The sequence below is a fragment of the Panthera leo genome, chromosome C2, assembly GCF_018350215.1.
Source record: "Panthera leo isolate Ple1 chromosome C2, P.leo_Ple1_pat1.1, whole genome shotgun sequence".
In the NCBI taxonomy this organism is placed as follows: Eukaryota; Metazoa; Chordata; class Mammalia; order Carnivora; family Felidae; genus Panthera; species Panthera leo.
In genome coordinates this window covers 14092350-14116774 of record NC_056687.1, presented here as the reverse complement: position 1 = coordinate 14116774, position 24425 = coordinate 14092350, and the positions used below count along the sequence as shown (strand labels likewise).

The 24425-nt window shown below is 39.1% G+C and overlaps 6 protein-coding genes across 6 annotated transcripts; all 6 read right to left on the bottom strand.

Annotated features, from left to right (window-relative positions):
- Positions 1 to 3155: 3155 nt before the first annotated feature.
- On the bottom strand, positions 3156 to 3442 carry LOC122229797 (keratin-associated protein 6-2-like). The gene has a single exon (XM_042955281.1). It carries the CDS (start codon positions 3440 to 3442, stop codon positions 3197 to 3199), a length of 246 nt encoding a protein of 81 aa, XP_042811215.1. The 3' UTR covers positions 3156 to 3196.
- A 3668-nt stretch (positions 3443 to 7110) lies between these two features.
- LOC122229209 (keratin-associated protein 6-2-like) lies at positions 7111 to 7344 on the bottom strand. The gene has a single exon (XM_042954318.1). The coding sequence runs from the start codon at positions 7342 to 7344 to the stop codon at positions 7111 to 7113; it is 234 nt and encodes a 77-aa protein (XP_042810252.1).
- Positions 7345 to 9472: 2128 nt separating this feature from the next.
- On the bottom strand, positions 9473 to 11262 carry LOC122229208 (keratin-associated protein 6-2-like). The gene is made up of 2 exons (XM_042954317.1): positions 10998 to 11262; positions 9473 to 9723 (listed from the first exon to the last, which is right to left on the bottom strand). The coding sequence occupies exons 1-2, from the start codon at positions 11260 to 11262 to the stop codon at positions 9473 to 9475; spliced, it is 516 nt and encodes a 171-aa protein (XP_042810251.1).
- A 3788-nt stretch (positions 11263 to 15050) lies between these two features.
- On the bottom strand, positions 15051 to 15337 carry LOC122229803 (keratin-associated protein 21-1-like). The gene has a single exon (XM_042955296.1). It carries the CDS (start codon positions 15335 to 15337, stop codon positions 15092 to 15094), a length of 246 nt encoding a protein of 81 aa, XP_042811230.1. The 3' UTR covers positions 15051 to 15091.
- A 3497-nt stretch (positions 15338 to 18834) lies between these two features.
- LOC122229206 (keratin-associated protein 21-1-like) lies at positions 18835 to 19056 on the bottom strand. The gene has a single exon (XM_042954316.1). It carries the CDS (start codon positions 19054 to 19056, stop codon positions 18835 to 18837), a length of 222 nt encoding a protein of 73 aa, XP_042810250.1.
- A 3958-nt stretch (positions 19057 to 23014) lies between these two features.
- LOC122229205 (keratin-associated protein 21-1-like) lies at positions 23015 to 23302 on the bottom strand. Its single transcript, XM_042954315.1, has one exon. The coding sequence runs from the start codon at positions 23300 to 23302 to the stop codon at positions 23015 to 23017; it is 288 nt and encodes a 95-aa protein (XP_042810249.1).
- Positions 23303 to 24425: the final 1123 nt, after the last annotated feature.

The following is a 24425-nucleotide window of genomic DNA, read 5'->3' as shown; positions in this document are numbered from 1 at the left end:
AAAGAAAGAAAGAAAGATAGGAAGGAAGGAAGGAAGGAAGGAAGGAAGAGAGAGAGAGAAAGAAAGAAAGAAAGAAAGAAAGAAAGAAAGAAAGAAAGAAAGAAAGAAAGAAAGATAGGAAGGAAGGAAGGAAGGAAGGAAGGAAGGAAGGGAGAAATAAAGGTGTCTCTGCTTTTGTTTGCATGGTTGTTTCTTGGGATATTTCTGCTCTTCTTGGTTGTCTATGCTTTACATCAATCACCATTTTATAAATGAAAAATTTGCATTACTTTTTACTGTGACAACTATAAAATCCAAGCTGGAAAGGTGTATAAATTCAGGAAAATCATTCCTTCTACTCCTCGCTAAAATTTCCCATCAAAGAAATGTGGGATATCCAGTCTTTTCCTGAATGCTTTCAACCGGGAATTTCATAAAACTGCTGATTTCCTTTCCTGTGATCTTTCTTTAGTAGACATTTTTCCTTCAGTTGACAGTATTTCCTACGACTTTTAGACTGCTCTATCTGATCACTCTGCTCTAATTCATCCCTTACCAGAAGTTTAAGGAAAATATACCCACTACAATTGTTCTTTGGCTTAATTTTCTCTACTTCTCTACCATTCTTGAAATTCACAACTATAAGCTCTAATGCACAAAATCCCTAGAATACACATTTTGCTTTTCTGAACCCTCTTTCTTGTCACAATACTCCTGACCTATTGAAAAAGTTTTCTAGCTCTATTGCATTATTTCTAGTACCTTTCCATTCAGGTTTCTGAATACAGATGCATAATGGCAGGGAGAAAAAGTCTCTTATTCTGTGCACCCTTCGTTCCAGATGAAGTACAGCCTGGCACATAATTTGAATTCCGTCAGTATTTGTCCAATTAAAAAATGCATTAGAACAAAGCCGTGTTCAAATGTTGGTGTGCCATTTAGAAGTTATAAAATAATTCAATATATTATCGCAATATTCTCATTCCATTCAACCCGAAAATCTCAAATATTTTTGGACTCAGAGAGTCTCAAATTTCACACCTTAAAGATAGTTGTCTGAGGGTGCCTGGGTGGCTAGTTGGTTAAGTGTCCAACCTCAGCTCAGGTGATGATCTTACGGTTTGTGAGTTTGAGCCCCGTGTAGTGCTCTGTGCTGACAGCCTGGAGACTGAAGCCTGATTCAGATTCTGTGTCTCTTTCAAACTCTGCCCCTCCCACGCTGACACTCTGTCTCTCAAAAAAATAAATAAATAAATGAAAAAAAATCCAAATAAATAAATAAATAAATAAAGTTGTCTGTTTGGGAACACATAGTTCCATATGTTCTTCTATGTCTTATAAATAACCAGAACTTTACTAGACATGTAAATTATAATATACGTGCCTAATTGATGATATTCTTCCCTCCTTCAGAAGCCTTCAAAGACAAGGAACATAATGGAACGATGAATAGATTTTCAACAAACTGTAATTATTAGAATTCTTTTCCCTGTTTGTACGATGTACCCATCCTAGACTAACTCAGAGCACACTCAGTCATCACATCAGATTTAGACTATCCCATGTGTTCCAGATTTAGACTATCCCATATATTCCATCCCTTGAGAGAAGGCTTAATTCTTCGTCAGCAGGACACTCAATATACGGGGCATAGCCTCCATCCAGGGCTGACCTCGATGGCAAGGCCATCCTCCTCGGACTCTGACAGGGCTTAGAGTCTCCTGGCTCTAGGATCCTCACACTCAGACTTTGTGCACTCACCTTTGCCATGCATACGAGTCAGCGATCGGTTTTTCACTGCTGGTGGAATTTGAGTCTGAAATACATTTTCTATTGTAGGATCTAAAGGTGAGAGTTCTGGAATGACTCCTGAGGAAAGGACACTGAAGTCAGACCCCAACAAACGGAAGGTTCTCGAACTCAGAAAGGACTGGGCTTCTCATCCCATTCTTGTATACGCACCAGGGAAGACACTGAAGGACACCATTAAAGCCCTACTCCTTCCTCTTTTCAACTGAAAATTGTGGCACCACTGATCATACCCAACACGTAATGAATTTCTCTTCCCCTTTCTGCTTGGTACTGCCCTTTCTGGCCATTCTTTCCACTTGATCAGTTCGTTTGACACCAAACATCAAAGTACCACCCCGAACTATCTCTCCAATATTTAATGAACCTTCATTCTCTTCCCCAGGAAGCTGTTTTATTCTCTCCAAGCAAATTATGTGTCTAAATTTGTCATAATTAATTTGTAACATATTTATTATCACCAACAAAATGTAAACACTCAGAGTAGGAAATTCATCTGCAATTTTTCTACTATGTATTCAGTGTGTTGGATAGTTCTCTTTCAAACAGATTCAAAAGGATTTGTCAATTAAGTGATTTAAATCAATTTCTTCAAACTCATTTTATGCCAACAAATATATTAGCAAATCCATCCAATTCAGATGATATGATACCATGCTATGCTTCTAACGTACCCTTTCCTTGCTTCTTTACACTTCAGCTGAGGCAGCTTCCAATTGCTCATGAATACGAGACACTCTCTCTTCCATCACATTCATCCTTTAAGTGATCAGGCCACACCCCCTTCCCCTTGGGCTTCTGTCACAACCTCCCAGGAGATGCCATCCCTCCTCATCCTCGTCTTTTCCCTCCACATGCATTGTACCTACAGTGTGATTTCCAGGGCACAGTTCTGGAATACTGTGTGATTTGTGTTGGAGTGTTAGGGATATGAGACTTAGGTGGAGAAGACATTATATCGATGCATGTAAGAGAAGAAATGCTTGTATGATATCCAGAAAGAGACCCGGGTACATGAAATATATTGTCAGCCCAATTTTCAAGACACGCCATAACACCTCAAGAAAGGAGGCTTTCACAAGAAAGAACAGAGACATTTGATAGAAGGAATGAAACATTTTTATTGAGAATAAGGGATTTGCCCAAATGTGGGATGTTCGAAACCTTGCCACAGTCACAACACAGAATCCATATTAAGGGAGTAAAGCCAACACTTCGTGGAAAACTGTTAGATGATACTTCATAGCCTCAATTTGCAAGCTGCCATCTTACAAATGTTACTGGAGGTCAAATCTTCTATGACACATGCAATGTTCCCGATATATAAATCTTGGGGTATAGATCCTTGAATGAGCCTTCTCTTAAGGTGTGTCGTTTCAGAAGCAAGTGGGGTTTGGACAGTGATGTTCTAGCAGCAAGAGGAATAACATCTTCTATAGAAAAATGGCCGGTAGCCACAGCAGTTGGAGCCATAGCCATAGCCACAGCCATATCCAGTGCCATAGCCACAGCAGGAGCCATAGCCACAGCCATATCCTGAGCCATAGCCACAGCCATAACGGAGGCCATAACCACAGCCATAATACGGACTACATCCACAGCCATAGCCATATCCACAGCCACAGCCACAGGAGTTGCCGTAGTTGCAACACATCTTGCCAAGAGAAGAGAATTCACGTGGGTTGTGAGAGGATGTGGTGAAGTGCGTGTCTTCTACTTGCTTTGGACCCTTATATACTGTCAGTAATTAGCAGAGCATGTCACTCATCCCCTGACTTACCCAACAAATATGTAAGCAACTGTGCTGTGCCAGTCACTGTCAACAATCAACAATGTCTTGGGCAACGTGAGCTCATTATTAAGGAGACTTCAGTTTTATTAAAGAAGAGCATTTTATTTCATTCTTCCAAAAAACATTTCTCAGTAGAATCATGGACTCTAAGTAAAACCAAAATCCATGTTCACAATCTCCAATCATTTAACAAGAAGGCTGAGGGGTTTTTAGGAAATATTTCTCCTTCTTGATCTCTCCACACTCATAAAACATCTACCTCTGTCCATAAGGAAAGAAAAATTCATCTCCTTTCTGGAATCATTGCAACATCTTACCAGGCTTCTTGCACCCAGATACCCGCTACAGATATCTACTGGGTCTGTGTGGTAAAAGCTAGGGATGATGCCCATTTCATGACACAGAAAGTCCCTCAACACCATTGAAGTGCCTCATGTAAAATGTCAAAAGTGCTGAGATCGAGAAACCTAGCTTTATAGGCTCACATCTATAAATTAGATTCTCTCTTTACTCGTGTCTGTGTCCAAAGATCCCCTCCTTCTCAAATAAACTGAAAGTCCAACCCTTTCATCACCAGATATACCAGATATAAAGGAAGAAAGGAAGAAAGAATTAACGGAAGGAAGGAAGGAAGGAAGGAAGGAAGGAAGGAAGGAAGGAAGAAATAAGAAAGAAAGAAAGAAAGAAAGAAAGAAAGAAAGAAAGAAAGAAAGAAAGAAAGAAAAGGAGAGAGACAGAGAGAGGAAGGAAGGAAGGAAGGAAGGAAGGAAAGAAAGAAGGAAGGTGTTGTTTATTTGTTTGTGATGTTTTTGCTTATCTTCAATGTCCAGGTCACTATGTTCATATCCAGGCAGATTCCAAAATTTAAACCTTTTTTCACTGTAACAACTATGAAATCCTAGTTGGAAACGAGTACAAATTCAGGTATCATTTCTTCTACTCCACACTCAAATTTCAACACCAAGAAATGAGAGTCATCCAATCCTTTATTGAATGACTTCCACAGGCATTTTAATAAAACTGCTGATTTCCTTTTTGGAGAAGTTTCATTATTAGATATTTTTCCTCCAGTTGAGAATATTTCCTTCTGTTTTTTTTTTTCCTAATATTGCTCATGGGTTATCTGATCACTCCACTATGCTTCATCCCTAACAACAAATTTAAAACATATATATCCCCTTACAAATGTTCTTTACCTTTAATTTTCCTACTTTTCCATCATTATTGAAATTCAAAACCATAAATTCCAATGCACAAGACATGATACTTTTTAAACAGCCACTCTCTGGTCACAATGCCCACAAACTATTGAAAAACACTTCCTATCTTTATTGCCTTATTTCTATACACTTCCAGTAAGAGCTCGGGACACTGATGTTTAATGGCAGAAAAAAATCTTTTCTTCTGTGTGTCCTTGAATCATCGGTTAGTTCTAAGCCTAGTGCCTGGCACATAATCTCAACTCAATATTTCTGCCAATAACAAACAGACACATTAAAACAAAACCATGTTCAAACGTTGGTATCACTTAGAATCTATAAGAATGTGGATATAGGTCATAATATTCTCAATTCATTCAAGCCGAAAGTCTCAATGTTCATTGCTAAAACAGTCACAAATTTCACCTTTTGAAGATATCTGTTAGTGTTCAAAGTTATTTCTCCAGATATACAAGTTATGTCATATGCTTAATAAATGATAAACTCTTTACTAGAAATAGAAAGTATGAGATACGTGCCTAATAAATACTATTCTGTCCTGTTATAGGTAGTGTTCAATGAAAAGGAACCTAATGAAACCATAAGTTCTATGTTCAACAAACTGTAATGATTGGAATTGACTTCCCCTGTGTATACAATTTTCTCTCCTCTGATTTATCCAGAGCACAGTCAGTCCCAAGAAATGACTTACAGATGTTCCATCTGTGAGAATTTCCAGCTCTTGAAAGAACATCTCTTTCCTCATCAGTAAGACACATTATATCCTGGGTGTAGTTTCCCTCCAGGACAACCTTGATGGCAGAGCCATCTTCCTTGGAACTGGCCAAGTTGTGGAGTCTCCAGAACCAAGGTTCTCAGACCCAGAATTTGTGCAGTGACCCTTGTCATGGAGACGAGACAGTGAGTCTTTTATTCTGCTGGTTGAAATTGTGTCTGAAAGACAATTTTTGTTGTAGGATCTAAATGTTAGAGGTCTGGAAAGGCACATGAGAGAAACACACTGAAATCAGAATCCAACAAATTAGTATGCATTCAAACTCAGAAAATCAACTGGAACTACTAATCTCATTTTATATCTGCTCCATTAGAGCGCCCATTTAAGGCACTAGCCATTGTTCTTTTGCACTAAAACTCGTGGCAATATGATCATACCAAAACCTTATGTATTTCTCTTTCTACTTTACTTTTACAACTGTCCTTTCTAGTATTTCTGGAAACTGACATCAGTTCATGTGACAGAAAATGTCAAAATACATCCTTGAACTAACTCTGCAATACTTCAATCTTCTCAAGGATGCTGTTTTATTCACACCATAGGAATTATCTCTCTAAATTTATCTGAATTAATTCTTCTTTTTTTTTTTAACCGACTAGAATGAAACCACTCTGACAGCAAGAAATTCACTTATAATTTTTCTACTGTGCCTTCAGAGTGTATGACAGTTCCCTTTCAAAAACATTCAAAACGATTTGGAAATTAATTGACTTAAATCAATTTACTGAAACTCAGTATATGCCAACAAATGTATTTGCACTTCCATCAAAATGCAGATAATACAATATTACGTTTTTTTTTTGCTTCTCATTTCCTTAGTTTCTTACATCTCAACAGAGGCAGCTCCCATTTTCTCATTAATCCCAAAATTTCTCTCTTCAACCCCATTCATCCTCGAAGCACACAGGCCATACTTCCTCCCCCTTGAGCTTGTGTCACAACTTCCTGAAGAGGTGTCCTAACTCTTCCTCTTACCCCTCCAGCCTTCAGCTCCATTCTAGATACAGTGTTACCTCAAGGACATAGTTCTTACACAGTGTGATTTATGTTGCGGTGTTATGGATAGAAGAAATAGGAGAAGACATTATCTCCGATGCACATAAGAGAAGAAATGTTTATATTATATCTAGGAAGAGACCCAGGTTCATGAAATATATTGTTGCCCAAGTTTCAAAAGATGCCATACACCTCAAAAAGGAGTCATTCATTAGCAAGAACACAGAGATTAGTTAGAAAAAAAATGAAACATTTTTATTGAGAATAAGGGATTTGCCTCACTGTGGGATTTTAGATATGTTGCCACAGTCTCAACAAAGAACCCAGAATAGAAGTGAAGACTAACATTTGGAAAATAGCCAGAGGATACCACATAGCCTTCAGCCACAGGAAGCCTTCATACAAATGCTAACAAGAGGTCAAAATTACCGAAAGCATGCAATTCATTGGATATAGAAATCTTGGGGTATATATCAATGAATCAGCCCTCCCTTAAGCCGTGCCACTTCAGAAGCAAATGTGTCTTGGACAGTGATGTTCTAGCAGCAAGAAGAATAACATCTTCTATAGCAAAATGGCCGGTAGCCACAGCAACCAGAGCCATAGCCACAGCCACAGCCATATCTGGTGCCATAGCCACAGTAGGAGCCGTATCCACAGCCATATCCACAGCCATAGCCAGGTCCATAACTATAGCCGTAATAGGGCCCATAGCCACAGCCATAGCCATAGCCACAGCCATAGCCACAAGAGTTGCCGTAGTTGCAACACATCTTGTCAAGAGAAGAGATTTCACGTGGGTTGCAAGAGGATGTGGTGAACTGTGTGTCTTCTACTAGCCTTGGACCTTTATATACTGTCAGTAATTGGCAGAACATACCATTCATCCCCTGACATACCCAACAAATATGTAAGCACTTCTGGTATGCCACTCACTGCCAACAATCAATAAATGTCTTGGGAAATGTGACTTCATTCTGTTGGAGTCTCCAGTTATATTTAAAGAACAACATTTTAATTTGCTCTGCCAAAGAATTCTCTCACTAGAATCATGTGCCATATGTAAAACTGGTACCCAACTTCACAACTTGTTGTCATTTAATTTACCTTATATATCATCGTTGAGGGACATTTAGGAAAATTTTGTCCTCTTGATATCTCCTCTTTCCTAAACTATCTACCTGTCGCCATAGGGAAGGAAATAACTCCCATCTCCTTTCTGGAATCATTGCAAATTTTTGCCTGCCTTCTCACACCAAGATACCTACTGCAGACACCTACTAGCTCCAAGTGTGATAAATGAGGGAAGATGCTAATTCCAGTCATCAGAACAAAGCCCAACAACACTGAAACTTCTGCTGTACAATGCCAATAGTGTTGAGATCTAGAAACCTTGGCTTGTAACCTCACATCTCTATATTCTCTCTTTATTGGTGTCTAATTCCAAATTCTTCCTTTTTTTCTCAACTAAACCCATTATTCAATCATTCCATCGCCAGACATAAAGTCAAAAAGAAAACAAGGAAGGAAGGAAGGAAGGAAGGAAGGAAGGAAGGAAGGAAGGAAGAAGGAAGGAAGGAAGGAAGGAAGGAATTAGAAAGAATGAAAGACAGAAAGAGACAAAGAAATAGAGAAAGAAAGAAAGAAAGAAAGAAAGAAGAAAGGAAGGAAGAAAGGAAGGTGTCTCTGTTTTTTGTTTGTATGGTTGTTTCTTGGGATGTTTCTGCTCATATTCGTTGTCTACTCTTTACATCAATCACCATTTTATGAATCTGGCAGAATCCAAAATTTGTATATTTTTTACTGTGATAACTATAAAATCCAAGCTGCAAGGGAGTACAAACTCAGGAAGATCATTCCTTCTACTCCATGCTAAAATTTCCCATCAAAGAAATGAGTGACATCCAGTCTTTTACTCAATGCTTTCACCTGGGAATTTCATAAAACTGCTGATTTCCTTTCCTGTGATCTTTCCTTTCTAGACATTTTTCCTTCAGTTGACAGTATTTCCTACGACTTTTAGACTACTCTATCTGATCACTCTGCGCTAATTCATCCCTTACCAGAAGTTTAAGGAAAATATACCCACTACAATTGTTCTTTGGCTTAATTTTCTCTACTTTTCTACCATTCTTGAAATTCACAGCTATAAACTCTAATGCACAAAATCCCTAGAATACACACTTTGCTTTTCTAACACCCCCTTTCTTGTCACAATACACCTGAACTATTGGAAAAGTTTTCCAGCTTTCTTGCAGTATTTCTAACCTGAACTTTCCATTCAGGTTTCTGAATACAGATCCATAATGGCAGAAACATAATCTCCTCTTCTGTGCACCCCTCTTTCCAGATGAAGTAGAGCTGGGCACATAATTTGAATTCAGTCAATATTTCCCCAGTAAAGAAATGCATTAAAACAAAATCGTGTTCAAATGTTGGTGTGCCATTAGAAGTTATAAGATAATTCAATATATGATCACCATGTTCTCATTCCATTCTACTCTTTCCATCCTGAAAGTCTCAAAAGTTTTTAACTAGTGAGACTCAAATATCACATTTTGAGGATACTTGTCCATTTATGAACACCTTGTCACATATGTGCAAGTTATCTTATATACCTAAAAAATTTTCGACCCTTTATGGATATGTAAATTGTGTTATACATGCCTAACTAATGATGTTCTTCCCTACTTCAGAAAGCCTTCAAAGACAAGGAACATAATGGAAAAATGAGTCGATTTTTAACAAACTGTAATTATTGGAATTCCTTCCCCTGTCTGTAGGATTTACCCACCCTTGACTAACCCAGAGCGCAGGCAGTCCTCAGAATAGACTTAGAATGTTCCATATTGAAAACTTCAAACCCTTGACAGAAGCTCTGTTTCTTCCACAGCAGGACACTTAATATCCTGGGCATAGCCTCATGCCAGGGCTGACCTTGATGGCACGATTATCTTCCTTAGAATTGGCCATGTTGTGGATGGAGTCTTTTAGCTCCAGTGTCCTCAGACTCAGACTTTCTGCAGTGACTTTTGTCACGGAGATGAGACAGTGAGTCATTTTTTCTGCTGGCAGAAATTGAGTCTGAAGAGACTTTTTTCGGATGTACGTTCTAACTGTTAGAGTTCTGGAAGGCACATGAGGAAAAGACACTTTGGTAAGAACCCACACAATAGTAAGCTCACAACTCCCAAACTATCCCTTGCTTTTTTCCACTACAAATTGTGGCACCACCAATCAAACCCCAACCTTCATGAATTTCTCTTTCCCCTTTATACTTCCAACTGTTCTCTCTAGTATTTTGTTCAAATGGCATCAGTGCATTTGACACAAAATGTCAAAATACCTCCTTGAACTATCTCCTCAATCCTTCAGCCTGCAATCTCTTCCCCAGTAAGATGTTTTATTGCCTCCATAGGGATGATCTCTCCAAATTAACTTCAACTAATTCCTACTTATTTTTAAATATCGCCATTAGAATGTCAACACTCTGAGAGCAAGAAAGTACTCCAAATTTTCCTCCTGTATCTTCAGAGTGTAGGATAGTTCCCTTTCAAAAACATTCTAAACTATTTGTGAGTTAAGTGACTCACAAATCAATTTCCTCACTCTCAATATATGCCAACAAATACATTCGGACTTCCATTAAATTACAGATGATACAATACCACATCTTTCTTCTAAATTTTCCTTTCCTTAGTTCATTAGACACCTGAGTCCATTTCTAATTTCTCGTTAATGTGGAAACTCCTGCTTCCATTCCATTCATCCTTGAAGTACTCAGGCCACACCTCCTCTCCCTGAAGCATGTGTCACAACCTCCTAAAGAGGTAACATCCCTCCTTGTCTTTCCTCTCCACCTCCATTCTACATAGAGTGTGATTTCCAGATGAAAGTTCTGAAATATCTGTGATTTGTGTTGAGGTGTGAGGGCCTGGGCATGAGGGATGCAAGGCACAGGTAGAAAAGGCATTTTCTCTGATGCACATAAGAGAAGAAACACTTGCATTATATGAAGGAAGAGCCCTCATGTTCATGAAACATATTGTCACCTAGATTTTCAAGAGGAGTCATAATACTCCAGAAAAAGGAGTAATTCACAAGCAAGAACACAGAGATATATTAGAAGCAAAGAATCATTTTTATTGAGAATAAGGAATTTGCCCAACTGTGGGGTGTTAGGCTAGTTGCCACAGTCAGATGACAGAATCCAGAGTAGGGGAATAAAGACCAACATTTATAAAAGAGTCAGATGAAACCACACAGCCTTGAGGCACAAGATCCCATTCTAGAAATGTTGCTTGGAGGTGTGAGCCTCTGTGAAGCATGCAATTTCGTGGATATAGAAAATGTGAGGTATGAATCCTTGATTCAGCCCTCTCATTAGATGTGTCTTATTTAGAGGACAATGGGGTGATGTTCTAACAGCAAGAAGAATAACATCTTCTATAGCAAAATGGCTGGTAACCATAGCAGCCGGAGCCATAGCCACAACCACAGCCATATCTGGGGCCGTAGCCACAGCAGGAGCCATATCCACAGCCGTATCCACAACCAGAGCCACAGCCATACCAGGAGCCATATCCACAGCCATAGCCAGGTCCATAACTCCAGCTGTAATAGGGGCCATAGCCACAGCCGTAGCCATAGCCACAGCCATAGCCACAAGAGTTGCCGTAGTTGCAACACATCTTGTCAAGAGAAGAGATTTCACGTGGGTTGCAAGAGGATGTGGTGAACTGTGTGTCTTCTACTAGCCTTGGACCTTTATATACTGTCAGTAATTGGCAGAACATACCATTCATCCCCTGACATACCCAACAAATATGTAAGCATTTCCGGTATGCCACTCACTGTCAACAATCAATAAATGTCTTGGGAAATGTGACTTCATTCTGTTGGAGTCTCCAGTTATATTTAAAGAACAACATTTTAATTTGCTGTGCCAAAGAATTCTCTCACTAGAATCATGGGCCATACGTAAAACTGGTACCCACCTTCACAACTACTGTCATTTAATTTACCTTACATATCATCGTTGAGGGACATTTAGGAAAATTTTGTCCTATTGATCTCTCCTCTTTCCTAGGCTATCTACCTGTCCCCATAGGGAAGGAAATAACTCTCATCCTCTTTCTGGAATCATTGCAAATTTTTGCCTGCCTGCTCACACCCAGATACCTACTGCAGATACCTACTAGCTCCATGTGTGATAAACGAGGGAAGATGCTAATTCAGCCATCAGAACAAAGCCCAACAACACTGGAACTTCTGCTGTACAATGCCAATAGTGTTGAGATCTAGAAACCTTGGTGTGAATGTCACATCTATATATTCTCACTTTATTGGTGTCTAATTGCAAATACTTCCTTTTTTTCTCAACTAAACCCTTTATCCAATCATTCCATTACCAGACATGAAGTCAAAAAGAAAGGAAGGAAGGAAGGAAGGAAGGAAGGAAGGAAGGAAGGAAGGAAGGAAGGAAGGAAGGTGTCTCTGTTTTTTGTTTGTATGGTTGTTTCTTGGGATGTTTTTGCTTATCTTGGTTGTCTAGGCTTTACACCAATCACCATTGTATTAATCTGGCAGAATCGAAAATTTGCATTACTTTTTACTATGACAACTAAAAAATCCAAGCTGGAGGGAGTACAAACTCAGGGAGATCACTCCTTCTACTCCTCACTAAAATTTCCCATCAAAGAAATGTAGGACATCCTTTCTTTTCCTGAATGCTTTCAACCGGGAATTTCATAAAACTGCTGATTTCCTTTCCTGTGATCTTTCCTTAGTAGACATTTTTCCTTCAGTTGACAGTATTTCCTACTACTTTTTCTAATACTGGTCACTGGTCTATCTGATCACTCTGCTGTGATTCATCCCTTACAGGAAGTTTAAGGAAAATATACCCACTACAATTGTTCTGTAGCTTAATTTTCGCTACTTTTCTACCATTCTTGAAATTCACAACTATAAGCCCTAATGCACAAAATCCCTAGACACACTCTTTGCTTTTCTAACACCCCCTTTGTTGTCACAATACTCCTGACCTATTGAAAAAGTTTTCTAGCTCTATTGCATTATTTCTAGTACCTTTCCATTCAGGTTTCTGAATACAGATGCATAATGGCAAAAAAAAAAGTCTTTTATTCTGTGCACCCCTCTTTCCAGATGAAGTACAGCCTCGCACATAATTTGAATTCTCTCAATATTTCTCCAATTAAAAAATGCATTAAGACAAAAATGTGTTCAAATGTTGGTGTGCCATTTAGAAGTTATAAAATAATTCAATATATTATTGCAATATTCTCATTCCATTCAACCTGAAAATCTCCAGTATTCTTGGACCAAGAGAGTCTCAAATTTCACACTTTAAAGATAGTTGTCTGGGGGTTCCCGGGTGGCTCAGTTGGTTAAGACTCCAACCTCAGCTCATCTGATGATCTTACGGTTTGTAAGTTCGAGCCCCATGTAGGGCTCTATGCTGACAGCCTGGAGACTGAAGCCTGATTCACAATTTGTGTCTCCGTCTCACTCTGCCCCTCCCATGCTGACACTGTCTCTCAAAAAGTAAATAAATAAATGAAAAATTTTCTAATTAATTAATTAATTAATTAACTAATATAGTTGTCTGTTTCTGAAAGCATTGTTCCATATGTTCTTCTATGCCTATAAATAACCTGACCTTTACCAGATATGTAAATTATGATATACGTGCCTAATTGATGATATTCTTCCCTCCTTCAGAAGCCTTCAAAGACAAGGAACATAATGGAACAATGAATAGATTTTCAACAAACTGTATTAATTAGAATTCTTTTCCCTGTTTGTACGATGTACCCATCCTAGACTAACTCAGAGCACACTCAGTCATCACATCAGATTTAGACTATCCCATGTGTGATAATTCCATCCCTTGAGAGAAGGCTTAATTCTTCGTCAGCAGGACACTCAATATACGGGGCATAGCCTCCACCCAGGGCTGACCTCGATGGCAAGGCCATCCTCCTCGGACTCTGACAGGGCTTAGAGTCTCCTGGCTCTAGGATCCTCACACTCAGACTTTGTGCACTCACCTTTGCCATGCATATGAGTCAGCGATCGGTTTTTCACTGCTGGTGGAATTTGAGTCTGAAATACATTTTCTATTGTAGGATCTAAAGGTGAGAGTTCTGGAATGGCACCTGAGGAAAGGACACTGAAGTCAGACCCCAACAAACGGAAGGTTCTCGAACTCAGAAAGGACTGGGCTTCTCATCCCATTCTTGTATACGCACCAGGGAAGACACTGAAGGACACCATTAAAGCCCTACTCCTTCCTCTTTTCAACTGAAAATTGTGGCACCATTGATCATACCCAACACGTAATGAATTTCTCTTCCCCTTTCTGCTTGGTACTGCCCTTTCTGGCCATTCTTTCCACTTGATCAGTTTGTTTGACACCAAACATCAAAGTACCACCACGAACTATCTCTCCAATATTTAATGAATCTTCATTCTCTTCCCCAGGAAGCTGTTTTATTCTTTCCAAGCAAATTATGTGTCTAAATTTGTCATAATTAATTTGTAAAATATTTATTAAAAGCAACAAAATATATACACTCTGAGGGTAGGAAATTTTTCTACTGTGTATTCAGTGTGTAGGATGGTTCTCTTTCAAACACATTTAAGAGTATTTGTCAATTAAGTGACTTAAATCAATTTCTTCAAACTCATTTTATGCCAACAAATATATTAGCAAATCCATCCAATTCAGATGATATGATACCACGCTATGCTTCTAACGTACCCTTTCCTTGCTTCTTTACACTTCAGCTGAGGCAGCTTCCAATTGCTCATGAATACGAGACACTCTCTCTTCCATCACATTCATCCTTTAAGTGATCAGGCCACACCCCCTTCCCCTTGGGCTTCTGTCACAACCTCCCAGGAGATGCCATCCCTCCTCATCCTCGTCTTTTCCCTCCACATGCATTGTACCTACAGTGTGATTTCCAGGGCACAGTTCTGGAATACTGTGTGATTTGTGTTGGAGTGTTAGGGATATGAGACTTAGGTGGAGAAGACATTATATCAATGCATGTAAGAGAAGAAATGCTTGTATGATATCCAGAAAGAGACCCGGGTACATGAAATATATTGTCAGCCCAATTTTCAAGACACGCCATAACACCTCAAGAAAGGAGGCTTTCACAAGAAAGAACAGAGACATTTGATAGAAGGAATGAAACATTTTTATTGAGAATAAGGGATTTGCCCAAATGTGGGATGTTCGAAACCTTGCCACAGTCACAACACAGAATCCATATTAAGGGAGTAAAGCCAACACTTCGTGGAAAACTGTTAGATGATACTTCATAGCCTCAATTTGCAAGCTGCCATCTTACAAATGTTACTGGAGGTCAAATCTTCTATGACACATGCAATGTTCCCGATATATAAATCTTGGGGTATAGATCCTTGAATGAGCCTTCTCTTAAGGTGTGTCGTTTCAGAAGCAAGTGGGGTTTGGACAGTGATGTTCTAGCAGCAAGAGGAATAACATCTTCTATAGAAAAATGGCCGGTAGCCACAGCAGTTGGAGCCATAGCCATAGCCACAGCCATATCCAGTGCCATAGCCACAGCAGGAGCCATAGCCACAGCCATATCCTGAGCCATAGCCACAGCCATAACGGAGGCCATAACCACAGCCATAATACGGACTACATCCACAGCCATAGCCATAGCCACAGCCATAGCCACAGGAGTTGCCGTAGTTGCAACACATCTTGCCAAGAGAAGAGAATTCACGTGGGTTGTGAGAGGATGTGGTGAAGTGCGTGTCTTCTACTTGCTTTGGACCCTTATATACTGTCAGTAATTAGCAGAGCATGTCACTCATCCCCTGACTTACCCAACAAATATGTAAGCAACTGTGCTGTGCCAGTCACTGTCAACAATCAACAATGTCTTGGGCAACGTGAGCTCATTATTAAGGAGACTCCAGGTTTATTAAAAACAGCATTTTATTTCATTCTGCCATAAAACATTTCTTGGTAGAATCATGTGCTCTGAGTAAAAGTAAAATCCATGTTCACAATCTCCGATCATTTAACAAGAAGGCTGAGGGGTTTTTAGGAAATATTTCTCCTTCTTGATCTCTCCACACTTATAAAACATCTACCTCTGTCCATAAGGAAAGAAAAATTCATCTCCTTTCTGGAATCATTGCAACATTTTACCAGGCTTCTTGCACCCACATACCTGCTGCAGATACCTACTGGCTCTGTGTGGTAAAACCTAGGATGATGCCCATTTCAGGACACAGAATAGCCCTCAACATCATTGAAATTCCTCATGTCAAATGGCAAAAGTGGTGAGATCGAGAAACCTAGCTTTGTAGCCTTACATCTATAAATTAGATTCTCTCTTTACTAGTGTCTATATCCAAAAATTCCCTTTCTTCTCAACTAAACTGAAGTCCAACCTTTTATTCACCAGACATACGGGGGGGGGGGGGGGGGATGTTGTTTGTTTGTTTGTTTGTTTGTTTGTTTGTGATGTTTTTGCTTATCTTCATTGTCTAGGTTACTATGTTCAGATTCAGGCAGAATCCAAAATTTAAACTACTTTTCGCTGTAACAACTATGAAATCCTATTTGGAAATGAGTACAAATCGGGTATCATTTCTTCTACTCCACACTCAAATTTCAACATCAAGAAATGAGTGTCATTCAGTCCTTTATTGAATGACTTCCACAGGCATTTTAATAAAACTGCTGATTTCCTTTTCGGAGAAGTTTCATTATTAGATATTTTTCCTCCGGTTGAGAATATTTCCTACTGTTTTTTTTTTTCTAATATTGCTCATGGGTTATCTGATCATTCCACTATGTTTCATCCCTAACAACAAATATAACACATATATATCCCCTTACAAATGTTCTTTACCTTTAATTTTCCTACTTTTCCATCATTATTGAAATTCAAAACCATAAATTCCAATGCATGAGTTCCCTGGAATAGGCATGATACTTTTTAAACAGCCACTCTCTGGTCACAATGCCCACAAACTATTGAAAAACACTTCCTATCTTTATTGCCTTATTTCTATACACTTCCATTAAGAGCTTGGGACACTGATGTTTAATGGCAGAAAAAGATCTTTTCTTCTGTGTGTCCTTGAATCATCGGTTAGTTCTAAGCCTAGTGCCTGGCACATAATCTCAACTCAATATTTCTGCCAATAACAAACAGACATATTAAAACAAAACCATGTTCAAACGTTGGTATCACTTAGAATCTATAAGAATGTGGATATAGGTCATAATGTTCTCAATTCATTCAAGCCGAAAGTTCCAAATGTTCATTGCTAAAACAGTCACAAATTTCACCTTTTGAAGATATCTGTTAGTTTTCAAAGTCATTTCTCCAGATATACAAGTTATCTCACATGCCTAATAAATGATAAACCCTTTACTAGAAATAGAAAGTATGAGATAGGTGCCTAATGAATACTATTCTGCCTTCTTTCAGGTAGTGTTCAATGAAAATGAACCTCCTGAAACCGTAAGTTCTATGTTCAACAAAGTGTAGTGATTGGAATTGACTCTCCCTGTGTATACAATTTTCTCACCTCTGATTTATCCAGAACACAGTCAGTCCCCAGAAATGACTTACAGATGTCCCATCTGTGAGAATTGTCCAGCTCTTGAAACAACGTCTCTTTCCTCGTCAGTAAGACACATTATATCCTGGGTGTAGTTTCCCTCCAGGACTGACCCTGATGGCAGAGCCATCTTCCTTGGAATTGGCCATGTTGTGGAGTCTCCAGGAGCAAGGGTTCTCAGACCCAGATTTTGTGCAGTGACCCTTGTCATGGAGATGAGACATTGAGTCTTTTATTCTGCTGGTTGAAATTGTGTCTGAAAGACATTTTTTGTTGTAGGACCTAAATGTTAGAGGTCTACAACAAAGTAGTACAACAAAGTAGTACTCCCTCAAACTCAGAAAATCAACTGGAACTATTAATCTCATTTTATATCTGCCCCATCAGTGAGCCCATTTAAAGCACTAGCCTTTGTTCTTTTGCACTAAAAATTGTGGCACCACTGATTATACCCAAAACTTCATGATTTTCTCTTTCCCCTTTACATTTACAACTGTCCTTTCTAGTATTTTCTTGAAAGTGACATCAGTTCATTTGACACAAAATGACAGAAAACCTCCTTAAATTAATTCTGCAAAACTTAAACCTGCACTCTCTTCCCAAGGATGCTGTTTTATTCACACCATAGAAATTTTCTCTCTAAATTTATCTGATTAATTCTTCTTTTTTTTTTATTAACCTACTAGAATGGAACCACTCTGAGAGCAAGAAATTCACCTATAACTTTTCTACTGTGACTTCAGGGTGTAAGACAGTTCCCTTTCAAAAACATTCAAAACGATTTTTCAATTAATTGACTTAAATCTGTTTACTCAAACTCAATATATGCCAACAGATATATTTGGACTTCCTTCATAATGCAGATGATCGATACCACATTTTTCTTTTACTTTGCATTTCCTTAGTTCTTTTTACCTCAGCTGAGGCTGCTTATAATTTCTCATTAATCCTAGAAACTCTCTCTTCCATTCCATTCATCCTTGAAGCACTCAGGCCATACCTCCTCTCCCTTGGACTTGTGTCACAATCTCCTGAAGAGGTGTTGTAACTCCCCCTTACCTGTTCAGCTCCATTCTAAATACAGTGTGATTTCAAGGACACAGTTCTTATATTGTGTGATTTGTGTTGTGGTGTTAGGGATACAAGAAATAGTTGGAGAAGTCATTATCTCTGATGCACATAAGAGAAGAAATGCTTGTATTATGTCAAGGAAGAGCCTTCATATTCATGAAATATGTCATCAGTCCAATTATCAAGAGAGGATACAACATCTCAAAAAAGGAGTAATTCACAAACAAAACACAGAGATGTGTTACAAGCAAAGAACCATTTTTATTGAGAATATGGGATTTGTTAAATGTGGGATGAAAGGATCATTGCCACAGTCACAACACAGAATCTAGATTAGGGGAATAAAGACTAACATTTGGAAAATAGTCAGATAATACTACACAGCCTCAAGCCAGAAGATGTCATCCCACAAATGTTCACCTGAGATCAAAACTCCTATGAAGCATGCAATTACTTGGAAATATAAATCTTGGGAATGGATCCATGAATCAGCCCTCCTTAAGGCATGTCATTTCAGAAGGAAGTGGGGCTTGGACAGTGATGTTCTACCAGCAAGAGGAATAACATCTTCTATAGAAAAATGGCCGGTAGCCACAGAAGTTGGAGCCATAGCCATAGCCACAGCCATATCCAGTGCCATAACCACAGCAGGAGCCATAGCCACAGCCATAACGGAGGCCATAACCACAGCCATAATAGGGACCGCATCCACAGCCATAGCCATATCCACAGCCATAGCCACAGGAGTTGCTGTAGTCACAACACATCTTGCCAAGAGAAGAGAATTCACGTGGGTTGTGAGAGGATGTGGTGAAGTGCGTGTCTTCTACTTGCTTTGGACCCTTATATACTGTCAGTAATTAGCAGAGCATGTCACTCATCCCCTGACTTACCCAACAAATATGTAAGCAACTGTGTTGTTCCAGTCACTGTCAACAAACAATAATGTCTTGGGTAACGTGAGCTCATTAATATGGAGACTCCAGTTTTATTTAAAGAACAGCATTTTAATTCACTCTGCCAAAAAAAAATATTTCAGGAGAATCATGTGCTTTAGGTAAAACTGGAATCATGTTTACAACGTCCTATCTTTTAACATACTTTATATAATAAGGCTGAGGGAAATTTTGGAAAGTTTTGCCCTCCTTGATCTTTCCACACTCCCAAAATATCTACCTCTGCCCATAAGGGAAGAAATACTTCATCTCCTTCCTGGAAACATCGCAACATCTTGCCAGGATTCTGACATCCAGATACCTACTGCAGATACCTACTAGCTGCATGTGGGAGAAATGAGGGAAGACTCTAACCCCAGCCACAGAACAAACCCCAAAAACAATGAAATATCTGCTATACTATGCCAATAGTGTTGAGATCTAGAAACTTTGGTTTATAACCTTGCATCTATAGCTTCTCTATTTATTGGTGTCTAATTCCAAATATTTCCTTTCTCTTCAGGTAAACCAAATATAGAAGCATTCCATTACCAGACATGAAGTCCAGAAAAGAACAGGAAGAAAGAAAGAAAGAAAGAAAGAAAGAAAGAAAGAAAGAAAGAAAGAAAGGAGGGAAGGAAGGAAGGAAGGAGGGAGGGAAGGAGGGAGGGAAGGAAGGAGGGAAGGAAGGAGGGAAGGAAGGAGGGAAGGAAGGAGGGAAGGAAGGAGGGAAGGAAGGAGGGAGGGAAGGGAGAAATGAATGCGTCTCTGTTTTTTGTTTGTATGGTTGTTTCTTGGGATGTTTTTGCTTATCTTCATTGTCTAGGCTTTACATCAATCACCACTTTATGAATCTGGCAGAATCCAAAATTTGCATTACTTTTTAATGTGACAACTATAAAATCCAAGCTGGAAGAGAGTACAAATTCAGGAAGATTATTCCCTCTACTCCACACTAAAATTTCCCAACAAAGAATTGTGTGACATCCAGTCTTTTACTAAATGCTTTCAACTGGGAATTTCATAAAACTGCTGACTTCCTTTCCTGTGATCCTTCCTTAGTAGACATTTTTCCTTCACTTGACAGTATTTCCTACTACTTTTTCTAATACTGGTCACTGGTCTATCTGATCACTCTGCTGTGATTCATCCCTTACAGGAAGTTTAAGGAAAATATATCCATTACAATTGTTCTTTGACTTAATTTTTTCTACTTTTCTACCATTCTTGAAATTCACAGCTATAAACTCTAATGCACAAAATCCCTAGAATACACACTTGTTTTTCTAACACCCTCTTTCTTGTCACAATACTCCTGAACTATTGGAAAAGTTTTCTAGCTTTAATTGCATTATTTCTAGTACCTTTCCATTCAGATCTCTGGATACAGATCCATTATGGCAGAAGAAAGCATCAGTATCACCAGTAGGTAGAGTTCCTGGCACATAATTTGAAATCAGTCAATATTTCCCCAATTAAAAAATGAATTAAAACAAAAATGTGTTCAAACGTTGGTGTGCATTTAGTAGTTATAAGATAATTCAATATATTATCACAATGTTCTTAATCCATTCAAGCTGAGAGTCACAAATGTTCTTTGGGTGAGCCTCAAATTTCACATTTGGAGATAGTCGTCGGTTTATGAACACATTTTTCCTGTTGTATAAATTATCTTATATACCTAATAAATGATTAACCCTTTACTGGATTTGTAAATTATTATACATGTGCCTAATTTGATATTCTTACCTCTTTTTTTTTAAATTTTTTTTTTCAACCTTTTTTTATTTATTTTTGGGACAGAGAGAGACAGAGCATGAACGGGGGAGGGGCAGAGAGAGAGGGAGACACAGAATCGGAAATAGGCTCCAGGCTCCGAGCCATCAGCCCAGAGCCTGACGCGGGGCTCGAACTCACGGACCGCGAGATGGTGACCTGGCTGAAGTCGGACGCTTAACCGACTGCGCCACCCAGGCGCCCCATTGATATTCTTACCTCTTTCAGAAAGCCTTCAAAGACAAGAACATAATGAAACAATGAGTAAATTTTTAACAAACTGTAATTATTAGCATTCCTTTCTGCTGTTTGTAAGTGGTACCCACCTCAGATTAACCCAGAGCACAGTCAGTCCCCAGAAATGACTTACAAATATCCTATCTATGAAAACTATTCAACCCTTAAAAGAAGGCTTATTTATTCATCAGCAAGACACATTATATCCTGGGCATAACCTCACTTCAGGGCTGTCCTTGATGGCAGAGCCATCTTCCTTGGAATTGGCCGTGTTTTAAAGTCTCCTAGCTCCAAGTTCCTCAGATCCAAACTTTGTGCAGTGACCCTTGTCATGGAGATGAGACAATGAGTCATTTTTTCTATTGGTGGAAATTGAGTCTGAAAACACATTTTCTGATGTAGGGTCAAATGTTAGAGATTTGGAAAGTCACACGGGGATAGAACACTGAAGTCAGAGCCTAACAAAGTAGTCAGCCCTCAAACTCAGAAAATCAACTGGGACTATTAATCTCATTCTTATATGTGCCCCAAACAAAGAGAGCTCATTTAAAGCACTAGATCATTGCTCTTTTCTACCAAAAATTGTGGCACCACTGATCATACCCAAAACTTAATTAATTTCTCTTTCCTCTTTATACCTACAGCTGTTCATTCTAGTATTTCTTTCAATGGGCATTAATTCATTTTACACAAAATGTCAAAATACCTCCTTGAACTAACTCTCCAATACTTCATCCTGCACTCTCTTCCCAAGGATGCTGTTTTATTCCCTCCATAGGAATTATCTCTCTAAATTTATCCAAATTAATTCTTTTTTTTTTTAATTTTCACTTACTAGAATGGAAATGCTCTGACAGCAGGAATCCTGTCTACAATTTTGCTCCTGTATCTTCAGCATGTAGGATAGCTCCCTTTAATAAACATTCTAAACTATTTGTGAGTTAAGTGACTGAAATCAATTTCCTCACTCTCAATATATGCCAACAAATATATCCAGACTTCCATTAAAATACAGAGGATACAATACCACATCTTTCTTCTAAATTATCCTTTCCTTACTTCATTAGACACCTGAGTCCATTTCTAATTTCTCATTATCCTGGAAACTCTCTCTTCCACTCCATTCATCCTTTAAGTACTCAGGCCACACCTCCTCTCCCTTGAGCTTGTGTCACAACCTCCTGAAGAGATGTCATTCCTCCTTATCTTTCCCCTCCACCTCCATTCTAGATACACTGTGATATCCAGGTGATAGTTCTGAAATACTATGTGATTTGTGTTGGGTTTTGAGGACCTTAGCAAGAGGAATATGAGAAACAGGTGAAGAAGACATTTTCTCTGATTCATGTATGAGTAGAAATGCTTGTATTATATCAAGGAAGAGCCCCAGGTTCATGAAACACTGTCAGCCCAATTTTCAAGAGAAGCCATAACACCTGAAAAAAGGAGTAATTCACAAGCAAGAACACAGAGACGTGTTAGAAGCAAAGAACCATTTTATTGAGAATAAAGGATTTGCCCAACTGCGGGGTGTTAGGATTGTTGCCACGGTCACAATGAAGAATCCAGATTAAGGAAGTAAAGACCAATATATGAAAAAAAGTAAGATGATACTATACTGCCGCAAGATGCCATCCTACAATAGCTGACCAGTGGTCAAAGCCTCTGTGAAGCATACAATTTCTTGAATATAGAAATCTTGGGGTATGGATCCTTGACTCAGCCCTCTATTAAGGTGTGTCATTTCAGAAGCAAATGTGGCTTGGACAGTGATGTTCTAGCAGCAAGAAGAATAACATCTTCTATAGCAAAATGGCCGGTAGCCATAGCAACCAGAGCCATAGCCACAGCCACAGCCATATCTGGTGCCATAGCCACAGCAGGAGCCATAGCCACAGCCGTATCCTGAGCCATATCCACAGCCAGAGCCACAGCCGTACCAGGAGCCGTATCCACAGCCACATCCCCTACCATAGCCACAGCCATAGCCTGTTCCATAACCACAGCCATAATAGGGGCCATATCCACAGCCATAGCCACAGGAGCTGCCGTAGTTGCAACACATGTTGTTGTCAAGAGAAGAGAATTCACGTGGGTTGCGAGAGGATGTGGTGAACTGTGTGTCTGCTACTAGCCTTGGACCTTTATATACTGTCAATGATTGGCAGAGCATGCCATTCATCCCTTGACGTTCCCAACAAACATGTAAGTAGCTGTGGTGTGCCAGGCACCGTGAACAATCAATAATGGCTTGGGATAAATGAGCTCATTATTTTTGGACACTTTGTTTTATTTAAAGAACAGCATTTTAATTCACTCTGCCAAAGAATCGTCTCACTAGAATCATGTGCTGTCCATAAAACTGATACTCGCCTTCACAACCTCCTATCCTTCAATATATATAACAAGGCTGAGGGGAATATAAAAATTCTGCCCCTCTTTTTTTTTTTAAGTTTATTCATTTATTTTTGAGAAAGAATGAGAAAGTAGGAGAAAGCAGAGAGAGGGAGAGAAAGAATCTGAAGTAGCCTCTACACTGTCATCACAGAGCCCAAAGCTAGAACTCACAAACCTTGAGATTATGACCTGAGCCCAAGTCAGACACTTAACCAACTGAGCCACCCAGGTGCACCTGTAACTCCTGATCTCTTCTCTTTTGTAAAATAGCTGCCTCTGCCAATAGGGAAGAAAATAACTCCTATCTCCTTTCTGGAATCCTTGCTACTTTCTGCCAGGCTTTTCCCACTCACCCTCAACTTCCATTCCTCCACCCCTTTGTTCAATCCTCCTCAGATCCCAAGAAGCAGTTCAACATCTGATAATTCATTCACTTTCACTGGGACACTGACTATTAAGAAGTTTGGAGAACTGTGCTATATATGCGTGTATCTTCTTATATGTTCTTCTTCCATATACCAGGCAAACTGAGGTCCTGGGGAGTAGGGCAGCCCTCCTTTTCTGTCTCATTTTCTGTGGCTACGTAAGTGTCTTGCAGTTTATTTGGATGAGAAAACAGAATGCCTCAGTTAAACCAAAAACGAAACTTTTTTTTTCCAGGGCAGATCTTATCAGAGTTTCATATCATGAGGTACCAGTGCCTTCCTTCAATTTAATAAACCAGTTTTTTCCTTCTCCTACCACTATTGTTCATTGCACATTTGGTTCAGAAGCAGAAGAGTGAATAACTT